Genomic DNA, 18357 nt, shown 5'->3' with positions numbered 1-18357 from the left:
ACACACTGGCTACACCCCTACTCCTACAGAGCCATCCCATCGGTTTAGTAACTCCACGTATCCTCAGACCTCCCATACGTTTAGTCCACAAACATTGCTGACCTGAGCAACCAAAGAATACTATTTGGAATTACTGGGTTGCCCCACATGCAACACGCATGTGTTTATGGCAAGATTAGACTCTATACTTTATTACATCTTTACTCCCGTTAACATGACACTAGAATTCATTAATATGTATGACTATGCGGTATCGCACACGTTACACATGGGAGCCTAGTTATGTACGTGTTCAGTGTATTTCTTTTACAATTAAACCGGTTAAGTACTTGTCATTGCCATACCGGGCAGATCACAGGAAGGATTCCAAGTATGGGGAAGCCCTCACATTGGATTATCGTCAGCAGAGCACTGACTTTGGACACTGTACACGCCTCTGCGTTCTAGCAGTTTCATCCCATCCCTCTTCTGCACAGCCTATTATTCCATCTACTGTCGATGTTTGTATGTGCACATTCCTATTATTTATGTCTACAAATGGAATGCATGTGCTAGAGAATGTACTTCTACATATTGTTGTCTGCATGTTTGTATGCATATATACCTATTATGAACTCGCTGACCTCCAAGGGGCGGTCCAATTAGAACCGGGCCATCCAACCTTGGCACGCCTGGATCCATAATTTCATACCCATAGTTCCACCACCCCACCCATATTCAACTTACACGCGTAACGTCCATTATCCACTTGTTATCGCAGCCATGACACACCTCTACACATTGCCCTCTCCAAAGCGTTAGGGGCCCTACACATATGTTGTCCCGCCTTGTGTATTCACAGGCTCTCCCGCCATTTAATCTTTGAACATACCTGCCCTTGATAGGGTTATAGATTACGGCCTTTTGCACTTTACAATTTTTGGTAGTCCCAGCATGGACTACTTTCTGCCTGCGTATAAAGTAGACTTAGCAATTCAACGATGTTACTCCCACTGGTAAAACCCTGCCTGTGGTGTGAGTAGCAGTGCTCTGCTCACTGCTGGGCAGCTTTTTATGACATACACTGACAGCACTATATAATACCATAGTTGCTCTTGATTCCCTTCACATCCCTTGTCTATGCTTTACTGTTACGACGTTCATTCTTCATATATATGTAATATATATATATATATATATTACATCTGTACATACGTATATACATTTCCTATAGTGGGTGCTGCTTACACCCGCCCAAGCGCACTCGCATATGCTTACTGTGTGTTACATATGTTTACTGCCGCTTATTTGTGCTTACTTGTGCCGTATTCATTATGACAGTACCACTTTGATTGAAGGGATCTGGTTAATAGTCCCATGCGATACTCATGTTCACTTTTACATGTTTTAATGTCAGTTTTACAGCAGAACGACATTCATTCCACAAGGAAAATGATATGTGCTATAGTCGAACTTGAACCGTGAATGCCTGTTCGTTAGGCGGATGCTCTAACCACTACACTATTGGTGCTCTGCTTCATTTATATGTATACCCATGGTTCATAGTTACCCGAACACACGCCTCAACACTTCACTAACACAGCAAGCATCCATTTTCCTGTTGGGAAAACTGAACTGCTACACATGTGCCATTCCCTACTGCTCTGGAACTGTGCAGCATGTTGACTCACTCAAAGTATATTCAGACCTTCCAAGCTTATAGTCCTGGCAAATACGTGTGTTTGACTGTCAGGGTGTTCATGTGGTCATCCGGTTTTAGGCTTGCCCGACTGGGGACTGGGACTGCCCTGTACCCATTTGAAAGTCAGATTTAGCACATGGACAAGGTTACTCTCACTGTTAGCATCCGACCTGTGGTTAGAGATGCAGGGATTCTGCCCACTTCTGGCCAGCTTGATATGTCAGCACTAGATAATACGGGTGTTCCGCTGCTGTTTTCTTTCGCATTCGTTATGAATGCTTTCTTGTGCCTATGTTCATTCTGTAGAGATACACACACACACACTCACATATATATATATATATATATATATATATAAAATGTATGTATGTGTGTGTGTGTGTATATATATATATATATATATATATATATATATATATATATAAATGTATGTATGTGTATATATATATATATATATATATATATATATATATATATATATATGTGTGTAGGGTTGCCACCTTTTCAAATGCCCAAAGTGGGACATTTTTGGTACAAACGTCAGATTTTGCAGGCCAAAACATACCCAGAGTCAGTACAAAGGACAGAACCTCACTTTTTTGCCTAAATAACAGCTTATTCTTGTAGCATTTTAGTTGCTTATTCTGTTTCTTATAACATTTAGGTGTTTCAGATACATATTAACTGTTTTATGCAACTATTACATAAATCCTCAGATTAATAACTCGGAGATTCTTGCCACCAAATTGCAACTTAATAAAAATAAATGCATTAATATCATCTGTATGTACATTCCACCAGGTAACAATATATCTACATTTGAAGATATCCTGCACTGGCTATCATGTCACTACCCCCAAGAAACCCTACTACTTGGAGACTTTAACATAGACTGGGGAACCTGTTCCTCAGAATCTCCAACCACCCATATTAACCTGCATGCATTTAAACAAATCATATCCACCCCTACCAGGATAGGTAAACCCAACCAAAAAGAAAGTATACTTGACTGGGTACTCATAAACAGTCACCCCCGACTGTACACCTCTGGCACCCTCCTTAATGGCCTAAGCGATCACCTTCTCACATATGTAATTAAGCACAAAACCATTAATTCCCAACAACCCTTACTCAGAAAGGTTAGAAACAATAAAAACTTTGACCCTGCCAAATTCCAACAAGAACTAAACTCATGTAATTGGTCTATTCTAAAACACCTCCCGTTAGAGGAAGCAGTAGCATACTTTAACAACAAATTCCTTGAGATCCTTGATTTGCATGCACCTGTTCGTTCAAAGAGAACCAAGGCAAAAACTGCACCATGGCTTTCTATAGAGTCTAAACTCAAAACTACCCTTAGAAACAAAGCATGGGCTTTATGGCATTCTTCTAAAGACCCTCAAGATCACATTAAATACAGGCAATCCAGGAACGAAACCAAAAAATCAATTTTACAAGACAAAAAACAATACTACTGTAATTTACAGACAGCAAATCAAAATAACCCTCAGAAGTTCTGGGCAGGTTTAAATAATCTACTATATCCTGGACAAACTTCAACCCCAATCCCTGCTGCTACTATTGATAACACCCTTGAAGATGTTTCTGATAGTTTTAACCAATTCTTTACTGAGACAATTCAAGCCCTAGCTAGCCAACTACCTCCTAGCTCCCTTGGTCCTGAAAGTAGCACCCCTAGAAACCTACTCGCGTTCAGCTTCCAACCAGTCGCCACTTCACTTATCCATACCTTGATCAAAAAATTAAAACCCACTACACTTTCTGCTGATCAACTCCCTGCCGAGTACCTACAAAAATCAGCTGATGCTATTGCATACCCCGTCTCAATACTAATCAATCGAACCATAGTAGAAGCTAAAATACCCACCATCTGGAAAATATTCTATGTAATCCCACTTCACAAAGGAGGCAGTTCTACTGAATTCTCCAGTTATAGGCCAATAGCTATACTCTCTCCACTTGCAAAGATTATGGAAAAATGTATTCATAGACAACTCATGCACCACCTAATCCAAAATCGCCTTATGGCAGACACTCAGCATGGCTCCGTCCTCATCACAGCACTACTTCAGCGCTCCTAGCCTTTACTAACACCATAAACCATAATCGCAACAATAATTATATATCCTCAGCCCTCTTTTTGGATCTTTCCAAGGCATTCGATATGGTTGATCACCAACTTTTAATCCACACCCTGCAAACATTCTGTCTAGATACTGGAGCCCTCCAATGGTTTCAATCCTACCTGAATGGTCAACAGCAGGCTGTCCTCTGGCAGAACAAACTCTCTAACCTTCTACCTAACACCCTTGGAGTACCACAAGGCTCTATACTAGGGCCCTTGCTGTTCTCCATCTTCATTAACGACCTTTATACTGTCATCCCAAAAGTCAGCTGTATCCAATATGCTGATGACTCTACTCTGATTTGCTCAGCCACATCTCCAGTAGAGTTATGGTCAGCTACCCAGACCACCTTTAATACAATAGAAAACTGGCTTTCTGAACATTGTCTGATCCTAAATCCCAAAACAACTAAAATGCTGTTATTTTCACCAACACGTAGGTCTACCGCTTTCACCTTTACCATAAAATCAAATGATGGCACCTTAATCTCCCCTGACCCATCTACAAAACTATTAGGTGTCATCATAGACAATAATCTAAAATTTGACCTACATGTTAACCAACTATCAAAACCATCAATAAAAAACTAGGGTCACTTTACAGAATAAAAGCCTTCCTAACCCCTCCAGCTAAAATTGCCATAGCTCGCTCTCACCTTCTTTCAACCCTTCTGTATGCATCTCCTCTACTTTGGAATTTAAACAAGACTGTCCTTAACAAACTCTCAATTTGCTACAACCACATTGCCAGGTTTGCCACTGGGCTGCTTTTTAGGACACATCATTGCATCAATCTAAATCAGCTTGGGTGGCTTGAACTACCCAGCCTAATCCAGTATAACCAACTGATTATGGCCTATAAAATCCTCTATAATCTGGACAATACTCCTGCACTTAAAAATATTATCACACCCTATAACAATCCTAGACCAATTCGATCCTCTAACAAACTACTAATTCAGACTAGCAAAATTAATAACACAGCCAGTGATTCTCTCTTTGCAAACTCTGTAAGTAGATCCTGGAACTCTCTTCCAGCTGATATTACCTTACTTTCCACCTTAGGTCAATTTAAAACTAGACTCAAACAACATTTGTCACTTAACTGGCTATGTCAATGTATCAAGCCTGGCTAACTCTCTCTAGAATGTGTAAAAATCTGTTAACCAGTTTACTGTGTAATTTAATTTAATCCTGACTTGTGCTCAGGATTAACTGTAACCTGTGGAACTTGTTTAACTTGCTTACTTATGTAATCTCTGTAAATAGACTGTAATATGTAATGCTGGTATTATGTAATGCTGTATCTGCTTACCCTTGGAGCTTTTCTCCCCGGGCCTCCGCTGAAAGTGGACATGCATCCAGTCGGACTATCCCAGTCAACAAATGTAAAATAAAAATAAATAAATAAATAAAAATATAGGAAATTTTGTCATTAAATCTCAGAACATCTGCCATTTTACAATATTTTTACAGGACACAACTGCCCAAAGAGGGACTGTCCCTCGCAAAGTGGGACAAGTGGTAACCCTATATATATATATATATATATATATATATATATATATATATATATATATATATATACACACATATACATATATGTGTGTGTGTGTGTGTGTGTGTATATACGTACGCATGCATATATATCTATATGATTTAATTAATTTGATCATACTGTTGAATGACTGTGCTGTCTGCTATGTTTGTGATAACATCAAAGTTAGGTTCTAACTGCCGTGGCTTAGTGGTAAATCACATTGATTGTGATGTGTAGGGTCCTGGCATCGGGCCTGGCCGACGTGGTTTATTGTGTTGCTGGGCAGAACAAGGGCCGTTGGACAAAGGGTGAGTACAACACTTTTCAGCTGCGGTTTTCCGTTTAACCGCTGATTCACGTCACGCAAAAACCTTCTGCACTCTTACTGTGATACGTCACCCCAGTTCACATTTCAATGGTATTATATCGTTATACAGCATAAAATTAGCAAGATATGCTAGTATACGGATTACGTGTCATAAATGGTGTGTGCTGCAATCAAACCAGCAATATCTGCTTGAAAGGCGGATGCTCTAACCACTACACTATTGGTGTTCTGCTTCATTTATATGTATAGCCATGGTTCATAGTTACTCGAACACATGCCTCAACACTTCACTAACATAGCAGGCATCCATTTTCCTGTTGGGCAAACCGCACTACTACACATGCGCCACTGCCTACTGCTATAGACATGTCCTGTATGTTGGCTAACTCCAAGTATATTCAGACGACCCAAGCTTATAGTCCTGGGACATACGTTCATATAATAGTCAGGGTGTTCAATTATTCTTCCGGTTTTCGGCTCGTCCGACTGGTGACTGGGACTGCCCAGTACCTGTTTGAAAGTCAGACTTAGCACGTGAACATAGTTAGTTCCACTTTTAGCATCCTACCTGTGGTTGGAGATGCAGGAGGTTTGCTCACCTCTGGGCAACTTGATATGACAGCACTAAATATTACGGAGGGGTTACGCTGCTGTTTCCCTTCACATTCTTTATTGTGACCATGTTCATTCTTCATGGATATATATATATATATATATATATATATATATATATATATATATATATATATCTGTTCATATACATGCATATACACCTACATGCTTATTTACATTTCCCATACTGTTGAATGACTGCCACTTACCGCCACGCATACTCGCTTACATCTGCTTTAAAGCGCCTTAATCACCCTATATCCGACTGCCATTATTGTGGCCATCATACAAAAGTAGCCCTTGCATGGCTTGGACCCGGGAACAGGAACACAATAGTCATTGGTTTTACCACTAAGCCATCCGTGATACATTCTGTATGGATGGTAATTAGGATATATGACTTTACTACAGCCATTCCACAGTACTGGCAACAAATGTGACAGTCCGGTGGTGTGCATATGTATAGTACATGTTACTATTCATATGTTTCTGAGAGGCATATATATACATTTGCAAGTATACACATTTATGAAATGGACACATACTTGACAACTACATATATGCATGCATGTGTGATGTGTAGCTATGCAAATATAAGTATGTAAATTTATAGATATATGAGTACATATCTGGAGTTACACATGGCCATGTATATGAACAACCGCATAAGGGAGGTACCTGTACCATTTATATACAGGGGTTGTGTGCATCATTACGACAAGGAACCTGGAGGGGGTATACAATTTGTGGACATGTATTATTTGAGAGATGGCTATGGGGAAGCTTCATGGGAACATGTGAATGGTATAAATTCCCGATAATGCACGTGGGGAGATGTGCATCACGGTCAGGTGTTTAATCCCGGGTCGTAGGTTCTGCAGGACCGGCTGGAGGCTGAGCAGGGTTGTGGACAACTACTGCTAAAGCAACTTGTGTCCGGTTGTCTATGGGGCTGGACATTGTGTCGTGCCACCAAGTCTAATCTTTAGAACAGACACTTATCCCATGAGGGATGGCCAAAAATTGTAGACACCAATGACTCCAATTCTTTTGGCTTTACAAAAATGAGGGAGGGTTATACATGCAAGGGACACCTAGTTTGCATGCCTGAGACTGCCTAGGGTGAGACTGATTACTGGATATGGGTAGGGGTCACTATGTGCAGATATGGCTGTACCAAGCTAGCAGCCCAAGTATGGGTGGTTTTGGTGGACGTTCAGCAAGGGGGGTGTGTGCTGTGGAGGGGATGATGGGTACTCAATTATGTATCCAGGTGTGTTGGGGTTGGATCGCTCATTTCAGGTCAGACCATTATGTGGGTGTGAGCCTGTAACGTTTCTGTACATGTGTATCGCACATTTTAATGTTCATATGTTTGTGGGATTGTGTTCTGCAGTATGGCCTGTAAGGGTGTATTGCAGATGTGAATGTATGTTCTTTGGTTTCCTGATTCACCCACTGCTCCCTCGTGTACACCTCCAGTTCACCTATTGTACATCCGACCCAGTCTCCCCTTGGCGAATTATTACATTACCCGTCACCCCCCCCATATTCCACACACACCATCCATCCCTTCTCTGGTTGATGGCCCATGGCACAGACAACAGAACACATTGCATACTCTACATATGTCTGGTACCAATATGGTTGTGACGACAACCCTAACATATTTGATCTTCCACATGCTGTACTTCACGCACATAGGTACACGCAAATACTTATCTTTCATGATATGGTAGGTAGACCTGGGTAATACCCATTCATCTTTGGGCTGTCCAGACAAGGACGACTTGGAACGTGAATGGGCAGTTACTGAGCGAATGCTGTGACCATTGGCAGGGTTGCCATCTTTTTAATTGGCCAAAGTGGGACATTTTCGAGACACACATCAGATTTTAGAGGCCGACACATACCCACGGTCAGTACAAAGGATAGTGCTTTACTTTTATGCCTAACTGAAAGCTTATTCTTGTAGAAGTTTAGTTGCTTATTCTGTTTCTTGTAACGTTTAGGTATTTTAGATACAGAAATAACTATTTTATGCAACTATTACATAAAATATGGGACATAATTATGTCCTACAATCGCAGGACATTTGCCATTTGTAATATATTTCGTAAGGACACAACTGCCCAGAGAGGGACAGTCCCTAACAAAGTGGGACAGGTGGTAACCCTAAACATTGGGCTAGGCTTAGCAAAGGACAGTGGTGTGCAAACATGCTGCGTTTCGCTTCCACTTGGTATAACAATCAACACTACAATGTAATACGGGCACTGGGTTTTAAATGTTATATGTTCGAGGGACGGGGGGCTCAATATTCAGCTATGTGCCTTTGGGTTTAATTTTTATTTTGGGTGTTCACGAAGCTGTCTTGTATGCTTTGCATGCATTTCAGTATCCACAGACACTGACAGGAGTGATTACTATTACAGGCAGGCTGTACTAGTCAGCATTTTAGGTTGCGCGTCTGCAGCAGACATGTTCATGCCTCCGTGCAGCTCTTAGACACGCCCCCTGCACTTGCGCATGTTTCTTATGTACGTGGACGTGGTGGCAGCACGCCTTCATTAATATGCACGTGGTGCTGCTGCACCATCTCTACGCCGCACAGTCGGCGCAAGGCTAACACCGTCCTTGCGCAGAGCTTCATGAATCCCGGGGTTAGTCTTTTCTTCCATCTTTTTTAAAACCTCTTCTGCTTTGGTGCCAAACAGATTGTCCTTGTTCAGAGGAGCATCCAGTAATTTTGATTTGACATGGTCCGGCAAAGTCTGCTCCTTAAGCCAGGCATGCCTTCTAAGTACAGAACCTGTGACTGCTGCCCTGCAAGATGCTTCTAGGGCATCAAACGCACATTGCAGGGTATGCTTACTGACTTGGCAGGTTCCGTAGTCAAAGAAGAGTCTCGCGGCATACCGGACCCCGAATGGGTCTCGATAGCGGCCTGCGAATCCATCAAAGGGGGCATCAGGGGCAGCGAAAGCACCTCACTGAGTACCGGCGAACTGGTGACTAGCTTAATGGAAGCGTTGTCGGCAGTTTTGGACCTGTGCGGTCTGTCTTTATCCTTACGTTTTTTCGGAAGATCGGTAGTCGGGTGGCTTACCGAAGCCATTTCAGAATATGGAGATCGAGAACAAAAGTATTTAGCTACAATAAGGGCCCGACGATGAATAGTTTGGGCATTGAACAAAGCCCAAAACTGACAGCGAGGTACGTAGTGGTCTGGGCCTCAACAGGTGATGCAGTAAGAATGGAAATCTCAGTGTGGTATTTGCTTTCCAACAGCAAGACAATCGTTAACTTTCTGACATCAGTTAGAGCAAGAAAAAAGGATCCCCAATGGGGTACTTAGCTTCAGAAGACTTCAAGATAATTCAATTTCAGAAACGAAAACTCAGGCAGCGGCCGACTGGCACTCATGTGAACTGATTATGCTTCGGGCTCGACAAGAAAGACTGATGTAATGGTGTCGGCTGCTTGTTTTTATACCTCTAATGACCTGACGCCAGTACTGAAGAGACAGCAACCAACTCAGAAATGCTAAGCCTCTGGTATTCGGGTCGACTGAGGGCTACCCCTGGTAGGATAACCCAAGTGTGATGAGTGCGACAGTGAAACACGAAGAACATCAGTGAATACACTCGAACATTTACATTTATGGTGCGTGTACACAACTGTACTATGTTCTTTGTGTTTCACTGTTGCAGCCACCACCTGTGGGAGGATTCCCAAAGCTGAGGTAAAGGGTGGAAGGATAGGTAGAGTCCTAAGTATGGGTCAGGAGGCCCTGCAGAATTGCAGAGGCAAACCCTGCCCTAGACTTAGAAAAGAGAGGAAAGATGGTAATGCTTTGTAAAGGTATGGACAGAGGTCCAGGTGGCCTCTTCCAATATGTCCCTGATAGGTACTCCTCTGAAGAAGGCAGTGGAAGTTGAAGTTGCCCTAGTGGAGTGGGTACGGACCGACTTGAGCATGGGTCTCCCACGTAGTCTGTACCAAAAATGGATACAGTGCGAGATCCATTTGAAAATGGTTTGTTTGGAGATAGGCTTCCCCTGTGCCCCTGGAGCAAAGCTTACAAGAAGCTGGTCAGTTTTTCTGAATGGTTTAGTGTGGTCCAGACAGTATCAGAGTTGTCTGTGCATGTCTAGTGAGTGTAGAACTTTTTCCCCCTTGTTTTGAGAGTTGGGAAAGAAGGTGGGCAGGTATATGGCCTGGTTAAGGGTCACATCAGATACCACCTAGGCATAAAGGAGGGATTAGTCCTCAGGTAGACTCTGCCTGCATGGAAAATTATGAAGGGCTCGAAGCCATGACAGCTTGTAGTTCTGAGACCCTTCTGGCTGAGGCGATAGCTAGTAGGAAGGCAGTCTTCCAGGAGAGATATTTAAATTCTGTTGAAGCGGCAGGCTCGAAAGGAAGTAAGGTTAGTTTCTCTAACACATAAATCAGGTCCCAGGGAGGAGTACGAGGTCTTCTGGGAGGCCTGATATTAGAAGCCCCTCTGAGGAATTGCTTAATCAAAGGTTGAGAGAAGAGGGGTGTGTCTGAATCATAATGGGGAGAGATGGCCGAGGCATGGATTTTAATAGAGGAGGAGGAGAGGCCACTATTGAGCAACTCTGCTAAGTAATCCAAGATGAGAGGGATGGAGGGTTGGGAGGTAGTGTCCCCTTTTGATTGTTTCCAGGACCAGAATCTTTTCCATTTTCCCGCATAAGATTTTCTTGTGCTGGACCTTCTGGCATCTGTGATGATGTCCAAGACCCGTTTGCTTAACAGTGACTTCTTGCTAGTTTTTAGTGTATGAGCCATGCTGAATGTTTGAGAGTCTGTAGGTCTGGGTGCAGTTCCTCCCCCCTCTCCTGGGTCAGGAGGTCTGAAGTTAGAGGAAGCAGCTTTTGGGGCTGTAAGGTCAGACTGCGTAGTAAGGGGTACCTATGCTGTCTCGGCCAACATGGAGTGATGAGGATGGCCGTTGGTCTCTCCTCTCTTATTTTGATCAGAACCTTGGGAATAAGGTGCAGAGGAGGGTATGCGTACTCAAAGAGGGAGGCTCCAGGGGTAAGTCAAGGCATCCACCTTCCATGCTTGGTGGGAATACTCCCTGGTACAAAACTTGTGCAGCTGGTGGCTGAAGTGCGAGGCACCGAGGTCCACCTCTGAGGTCCCCCACTCCTGGGTGATTTGCAGAAAGATTTCTCTGTGAGTTGCCATTCGTGGGGGTCCAGTAAGTTTCTGCTTAGCTGGTCTGCCAGTGTGTTGTTGATCCCTGGTAAGTATTGTATAAGTTTAGACTTGTCATGATCAGTAAGAGATTGTTCCTTCAGCCAAGCAGGTCTTCTAACAACAGATCCTGTCACTGCTGCCCTGCCAGAGGCTTCTAGGGCGCCATTATCCACATTGTAATGAGTGCTTGGCCACTTGACTAGCAGAGTGAAGTAATTCTGCCAGCTCTTTTGCGTTGGCAAAGTCAGGTGAGGTAGCAATCTTCTGCTTTTGTTCCAAGGTGTGTTGTTGATATTTTAACACACAGAACTGACAATTGAGTGCTCGGATAGCTAAGGTTGCAGAGGTGTATACTTTCTTACCCCCATCTGTCCAGAGCTCTGGAATCTTTGTCAGAAGGAAGAGGATTCTTGGCAGAACTAGTCTTAGCTCCTTTGGGTCCCTGGGCAATGACCTCAGGGTATGCAACAGGGTTCCTGTACAGGTATTTGTGAGAATCTGGTACTCTGTAGTACCTGTCAGGTTTAGCTGGAGCAGGAGGCAGGGCATCAGGGACTAAGCTGGATTCAAGGACATCATCCACCACTTCTAGAATAGGAGGGATGGCCAGGGGTCTGTGCTGGGGCAGGTCCAGAAACTAGTTTCTTTGACTGTGGGTAGTCCTGAGATTCCCACTGAAAATGCTCCCTGTGGGAGTGGAGGGTTTCCCCGAAGGCAAGGTCCTCTGGAGAGGAGGCAGAGGGGATGGACTCCTCTGCGTCTGAATCCTCATAAACTGTTAAGGGCTGTTGTTCCTCTTCAAAGGCAGAATAATCGGATTCCTCAGACTCTTGGTCTATCTTAATTCCTGGAGAAGGAAGCCTTTTTCCTTTTGGGGTGGGGGCTTGAGTACCTCTGATAACGGAGATGAGATCCTCCACCATTTTAAGCATTTGACTTTGTGGGGGAGCAGTAGCAAGATGGTGGCTAGAAGCAGATTTCCTAGGAGTGGCCTGGCTTCGAGGCCTGAGAAAATCTGTCCGTCTCTGAGAAACGGTAGTCGGAAGAGAAGACGTCTTTTTTTGTCTAGAGTCGTAGTGCAAATGGCCTCCTTGGAAGCTGGTGCCTGCGTCGTGGTTCCGGACCCAACCAAAGAAGAAGCCAAAGGCTCAGAAGACGAAGTGGTTTTCTGCGGCATACCGGACTCCAAAAGGGTCTCGGCAGAGGCCTGCGTAGAAAGCGAGTCAGGCATCAGGGGCTGCAAAAGCACCTCACTGAATTCCTGAGAACTGACGACTTGCTTTGTGGTAGTGTCGTCGGATGGTTTAGCCTTGTGTGGCCTATCTCTATCTTTACGTTTTTTCAGAATATCGGTGGATTGTTGGCTGACGGACACCATATCGGAATTGGAAGACGATACGAAAAGAATTGTCTACAAACAGAGCTCTACAGCGAATGGTTCTCACATTAAAGAGGGCACAGAACCGGCAACGAGGGACGGTGTGGTCTGGGCTTAAACAAGTGATGCAGTAGAAATGAAAGTCTCTGTGTGGGATCTGCTTTCCACAGGCGAGACAATTGTTAACTTTTTCGGGCATCGGTTACAGCAAGAAAAAAGGGTCCCCAACGGGGTACTTAGCTTTAGATGTTTTCTGCTGAAGTTCGACTGCTGGTAGAGACCGACCGGCACTCGTGCAAACTGCTTCTGCTACTGGCTCCACGGCAAGAAAGACTGATGTAATGACATCAGCTGTCTTGCTTTATAGTACTGACAAACTGATGTCAGACTACAGGCGACAGCAGCCAGCGCACAAAAACAATGACTCTGGTATTCGGGCTGGCCAGGGGCTACCACAGTAGGGATCAACCCCACAGGTGATGACTGCAACAGTGAAACACTAAGAACATCCATTTGGTTCATGCAGCAAATGAGATCTGGGGTAATTTGATGGTGGAAGGGGAACTATGGGTAGGGGAAGAGTCAGAGCCCTGGATAAGGTTTAAAGGTGCAGTGACTGGATCTGAGTCAGATCAGAGTCCCAAGAGTTGAATGAGAAAAAATGGACATTGGATTGCATTTAAATACCAAAAAACTAGCTCCAGGAAGCCACATGCCATATTACGTTCATGGGGTATACAATTCTACCGAGTTTAGTACTATAAATCTCAGCAAGGTCATCCCACATTTCAGTGTTTACACGTAATTTACTCACAATCCAGACACCACTGCAATAACATGGAAACTTTCCAGTGATGGCTGTTTTAAAAGTAATTTGAATAAACAACAAATTACAAATGGGATCCTTAGATATGAAAAGAAAGTGGGCCAAAACACAGCCCTTGTGAATGTGGCTATTAATACAGTTATTAATGTTTTCATCAAGCCTACATGGTAAACCACAGAGTAACGGACTCCAGACAGCAACTCATGGTACAAGTGAGGGAGTTTAGATAAATTAGAGATATTTTTCAGTGAAGTGCCCTTCAAGTGTTGTATACTGAAACCTGATGAGGTAGATCTTTGGCCAAGAAGTCTTTGGTAACAGCAAACCCAAGGCACATTACTGCAGAAATAATGTGGAAGTCTGTAAAGTGTACAGTTATTCTAAAGGAAAGTATGGAGTCTGCATAAAATTCTGGGTTCGCTGCACGTGTTCTGGCAATTTATAACTTATCTGCAGAAACTTAATAGTCATGGAAGCACAAAAATCATTTTCAAGGTAGGCTGTAAAACAGAGTAAATCAGCTGGCTGTACTCACATGGGCACTACAGAACTGGTAACATGCAATAATATCAGTCTTACTGGATTCCTTTTGAAAAACAATTTATTTGAACCGGTTTCACAGCATCAAACTTCTAAGTCATTTTGACTAAAGTGTACATTCAAAGAGAAAAGGTGCACAACAACATCAGCACCTTCCTGTGCTGAACAATCGGACTTCTTGCTGCACACTCACCTTGCTGTCAATGAAAGTAATCCCATCTCGATGCCCTGAAAGTATTCCCACTGGCTGAGGGCTGTCCTCCCTTAGAGTGCGACGGTCCCATACTTTGCAAAGTGCATCATCTCCCCCTGAGAACAGTATCTGGGAGCTGACATCTGCAAATGCCACGGCATTGACATCATCTTCATGGGAGTCAATCTAATGATAAAGAAAGAGGGAAAATTTGAGAAAACATGCAACATTATACATTGTCAGTCCATCAACAGTGAGGGAAGGACAGGAATGAAAGAGAGAGAGAGGTACACAGGAAACAAAATATTAAAGAAACTGAAAAAAAAAGCACCAGCTAAAAATGGCAGGACTCTGGACACTTCCTTGTTTCAATAGCAAAAAAATACACAACTAAATCTGGAAGTTTAGTACTTCCTACAATGTACAGCAAATTCATTTTCTCACCATCAGGATCGCTTTTCAGTGGGGATTCCCTTGGTTCTCTCTTACTTGTGTGATCTGCTCCATGCTGGCTTGGCATATTCTTCAGTTACAGCTCACCTGTCAGCAATCTCTGCTCGTCTGCCCTTGAATCTCCCCCTTTGACCTCTTGGTTTGAGGTCAAACAATTTCTCAAAGGTGTCCATCATATCAGACCCCCAAGAAAGCCTATTACACCTTCTTAACACCTCAATTTTGTACTTGAAAATTTTACTCAGGATCGGTTTATATCTGCCAGTTCAGCTGCCTTGCACTTTTGTACTTGGTAGACTGTTTTGCTGTTGGTTCTTACTTCTGACAAGAGAGTGTCTGAACTAGAGGCTCTTGTGGCTTTTCCTCCTTTTTTAATTTTTAACAGAGACAGGGTGTCTCTTCATACTAATCCTTCTTTTATGCCCAAAGTGGTTAGTGAGTTGCCCCTTAATCAGTCTATTCAATTCCCTTCCTTTTTTCCTTTTCTGCAATCTGCCAGTGAGAAAGGTTCTTCATATCTCAGACCTGCACAGACAGCTCAGACATTATTAGCCCGATCAACGTTTTGTTTCCTTTAATCTCAGGACTTTGGGTTTGGCTTTTTCCAAGCAAGCCATCTCCTTCTGGATCTCTAATGCTATTTCCTTTTGTTATTTTTTCATGGAAAATGTCTTTCTTCACTGTAAAGGCACATCCTACTTGGGTGGTTGCCTCCTGTAGTGCCTTTTGCAAGGGGTTGGAAACCCATTCCATCCTTGAGGTTGGAACTTGGTCCTCTGTTCACACTTTTCTAAGCATTATAAACTGGATGCTGATTCCATGGCCAGACAGGTTTTGCAAGGGCTATTCTGCATGGTTTTTAGATGGGGTCTTTTGTGTCTTCCTCCTGACAGTCTTCTTAGCTCTTGTACTCTCCCTTCAGTGAAGAAAACTGCAACAGTAATATGGAAGGACATGACACAGTTGTGTAAAATCTTACCATAACAGTAGATGTCCTGCTTTTCACTGTTGCAGTATTCAGTCCCTCCCTTCTTCCTTCCTCCCTTTATTATAGCTCTTGCCCCTATGTTTTGTTACCCCCCGACTTATGGACTCACTTCATTTCTCTTCTAAATATTCTTCTGGGTGTGCATGTTCTTTATCCCTGAGGGTGGTCTGTTTCTCCTGGGGCAATTCGGTTTTGAGTATTTCTTTCTATATGCCACTTTTATGCCCTATCTAGGGAGCATACATGTGACATATGTTGCTTGTAAGATCTAAAGGCTTTAGTATACTGGCCGGACATTGAGCTATCCTTGGCAGGAGATCCCCTTCAGTGAAGAATACTGCAACAGTGAAAAGAAGGATATCTACAGTTAAGGTAAGATTTTACATAACTGTACTTTCTTCATTTAACTTTGTCCATACACTCCCTTCCTGTATAATGAGTGCTAAATTTATATATATCACTATCATAACCCCCATTAAATTTTCTGCTTAAAAATAACTTAAATGTAGAAACTAATCTCTTCTTGTATTTCAAACCTTCCATTCCCTAAATATTTTTTGCTCATTTTTGTTCTTGCTGTCTGCCAGTAACCACCTCCCCAAGTCAATGACTCATTCATTCCGTCATGACAGAGGGTGAGAATCAGATGAGAGAGGCCATCAATTAAGGCGTAGTCAATGGGGTGGTTTGAATGTTTTTCTTATTTTGCAACTCTACATTTCAGTGGTTACTTGGCTGTGCATACGACTGCATGCAATGGGCTGCCTGCAATGGGCATGCCCTAATTTCCACAAGGAATGTGGTCATCAAGCAGGCCCATCCACCATTCCTAAAACACAGTGGGGGTACTTCCCCAGTCTTCTTCAGCAAAATCACACCTACAAAGTGTGCCACAAAGTACATGCAACCCTCCCAAATGCCACCCCCACCCCTGGAGAGGTGAGCGAGTTACACCTCATTCACTCGTCATCCTATCTCTCTTTTTTTTGGGAAGATTCCCAATATTTGAACAGGCAAATGATTTTGAGGGATCAACTTCTGCCTTTTCTCCTCATGTAACACATTCTTATTCTGAGGAGTGTGTGTCTTCTGATTGTCCCTTAGAAGAATTTTCTTTTTTCTGAACCATATTCAGTATGACCCAGCTGTTTCAGTGGAAATGTAAAGATATTACATTCTACTTGAAAAATAGTGCTGGAATCCCCAGTCAAGCCATAGTCACCTGGGTCATGGTCAGGTCTCCATCCTTCTGTACCATGTGGCAAGCCTATTTCCCTAAATATTTTGCCTTCCCCTCCATTTTTCACAAGTGCTGGTCTATATCAACAATATAGCTGGTTAACAAATTCAATACAAATGCGTATCTCAGAAATCCATTTTTGTTTTATGAGTTATCTGTTTCATTAACATTCGGCAAAACAGTAAATTAATATTCCTGCCAGTTTAATAACACACATATACTCAAGCCATGTTCCTTCTCTGGACCCAATATCTATCCCAGAGAAGAAGTGGACTCTAGTATAGAGCCCTGAAGTATAACACATACTATTCTCCCACTTCCAGAGACATAACTTATTAATCATATTTTTAAAACTCTTGTTTAACCAATCATTAATCCAACTAAATACTGCAACAGACAAATAAAAGTTACTTTGGTGTCTTTTGTGATGGTTTCATGCATTAGCAAACTAAATACATGACTCGGGTCTCAAAATGAAATATTGATGGGAACATGCAATTGTACCTAAATTAAACAGGTTTAAACAGAGACAGTACTCTTCTTGCATAACAGCAGATATATTTTTAGTGCATCAATTGATCTACAAGAGAACCTTCTTTGATAGGTCTTCAATGGTAAATCCACTCCAGCTAAACAAAACAAAAATAGCTTTTACTGCAAAAATGTAGATTCAAAGACATCTGCAGCTCTGTATCAACAGATTGCATGATGTAATGTGCCTGCTACCCAAGTGTAAGACAATGCACTTTTACAATTTCACCCAGTTTTGTCAGACATGTTGCTGCAGGGTCTGGATGGGAAAGGATTTTGAAATTTTTATATTTCTGCAAATGTATGCAGGCAGAAGTTTTGATTTTTGTTTTTCCTAATGTCTTGATTTGTTTAACGGCTTACTTGCACTGCAGCTGCAGGCATGTTTTAGCAGAAGCAGAGTAGATAAGTAAAGTACAGTTGTGTAAAGGTGCAAGTAAACTTACCTTAACAGTAAATGTTCTAATACAGAACTGTTGCAGTAGCTTAAGTTATAGGAGTCCTAACCTACTGTCACCACCCGGCTTTCCAATTGAAACGGCACCTCCTCACACTCCGTTGGGACCTTGAAGAAGAGATCATTATAAAAAGACAGAGTCTGAAAGACTTGGAGCTTTCTCATCACCAAAGTGCAACAGAGGACTTGTATGCTGAACCTTAAAGGAT

The 18357-nt window shown here is 42.6% G+C and overlaps 1 protein-coding gene across 1 annotated transcript in view; it reads right to left on the bottom strand.

Annotated features, from left to right (window-relative positions):
* Window positions 1-18357, bottom strand: part of DCAF11 (DDB1 and CUL4 associated factor 11) — a gene marked incomplete in the record, with an annotated part of 1824350 nt that overhangs the window by 438936 nt on the left and 1367057 nt on the right. The window contains 1 exon segment of the mRNA XM_044057850.1: window positions 14480-14665. Coding sequence (XP_043913785.1) covers window positions 14480-14665 — 186 coding nt within the window.

This window comes from Protopterus annectens, chromosome 16.part0, assembly GCF_019279795.1.
Source record: "Protopterus annectens isolate FY-2018-M chromosome 16.part0, PAN1.0, whole genome shotgun sequence".
Lineage (NCBI taxonomy): Eukaryota > Metazoa > Chordata > Ceratodontiformes > Protopteridae > Protopterus > Protopterus annectens.
The sequence above is the reverse complement of the archived record's forward strand: the minus strand, read 5'-3'. Positions and strand labels throughout refer to the sequence as shown.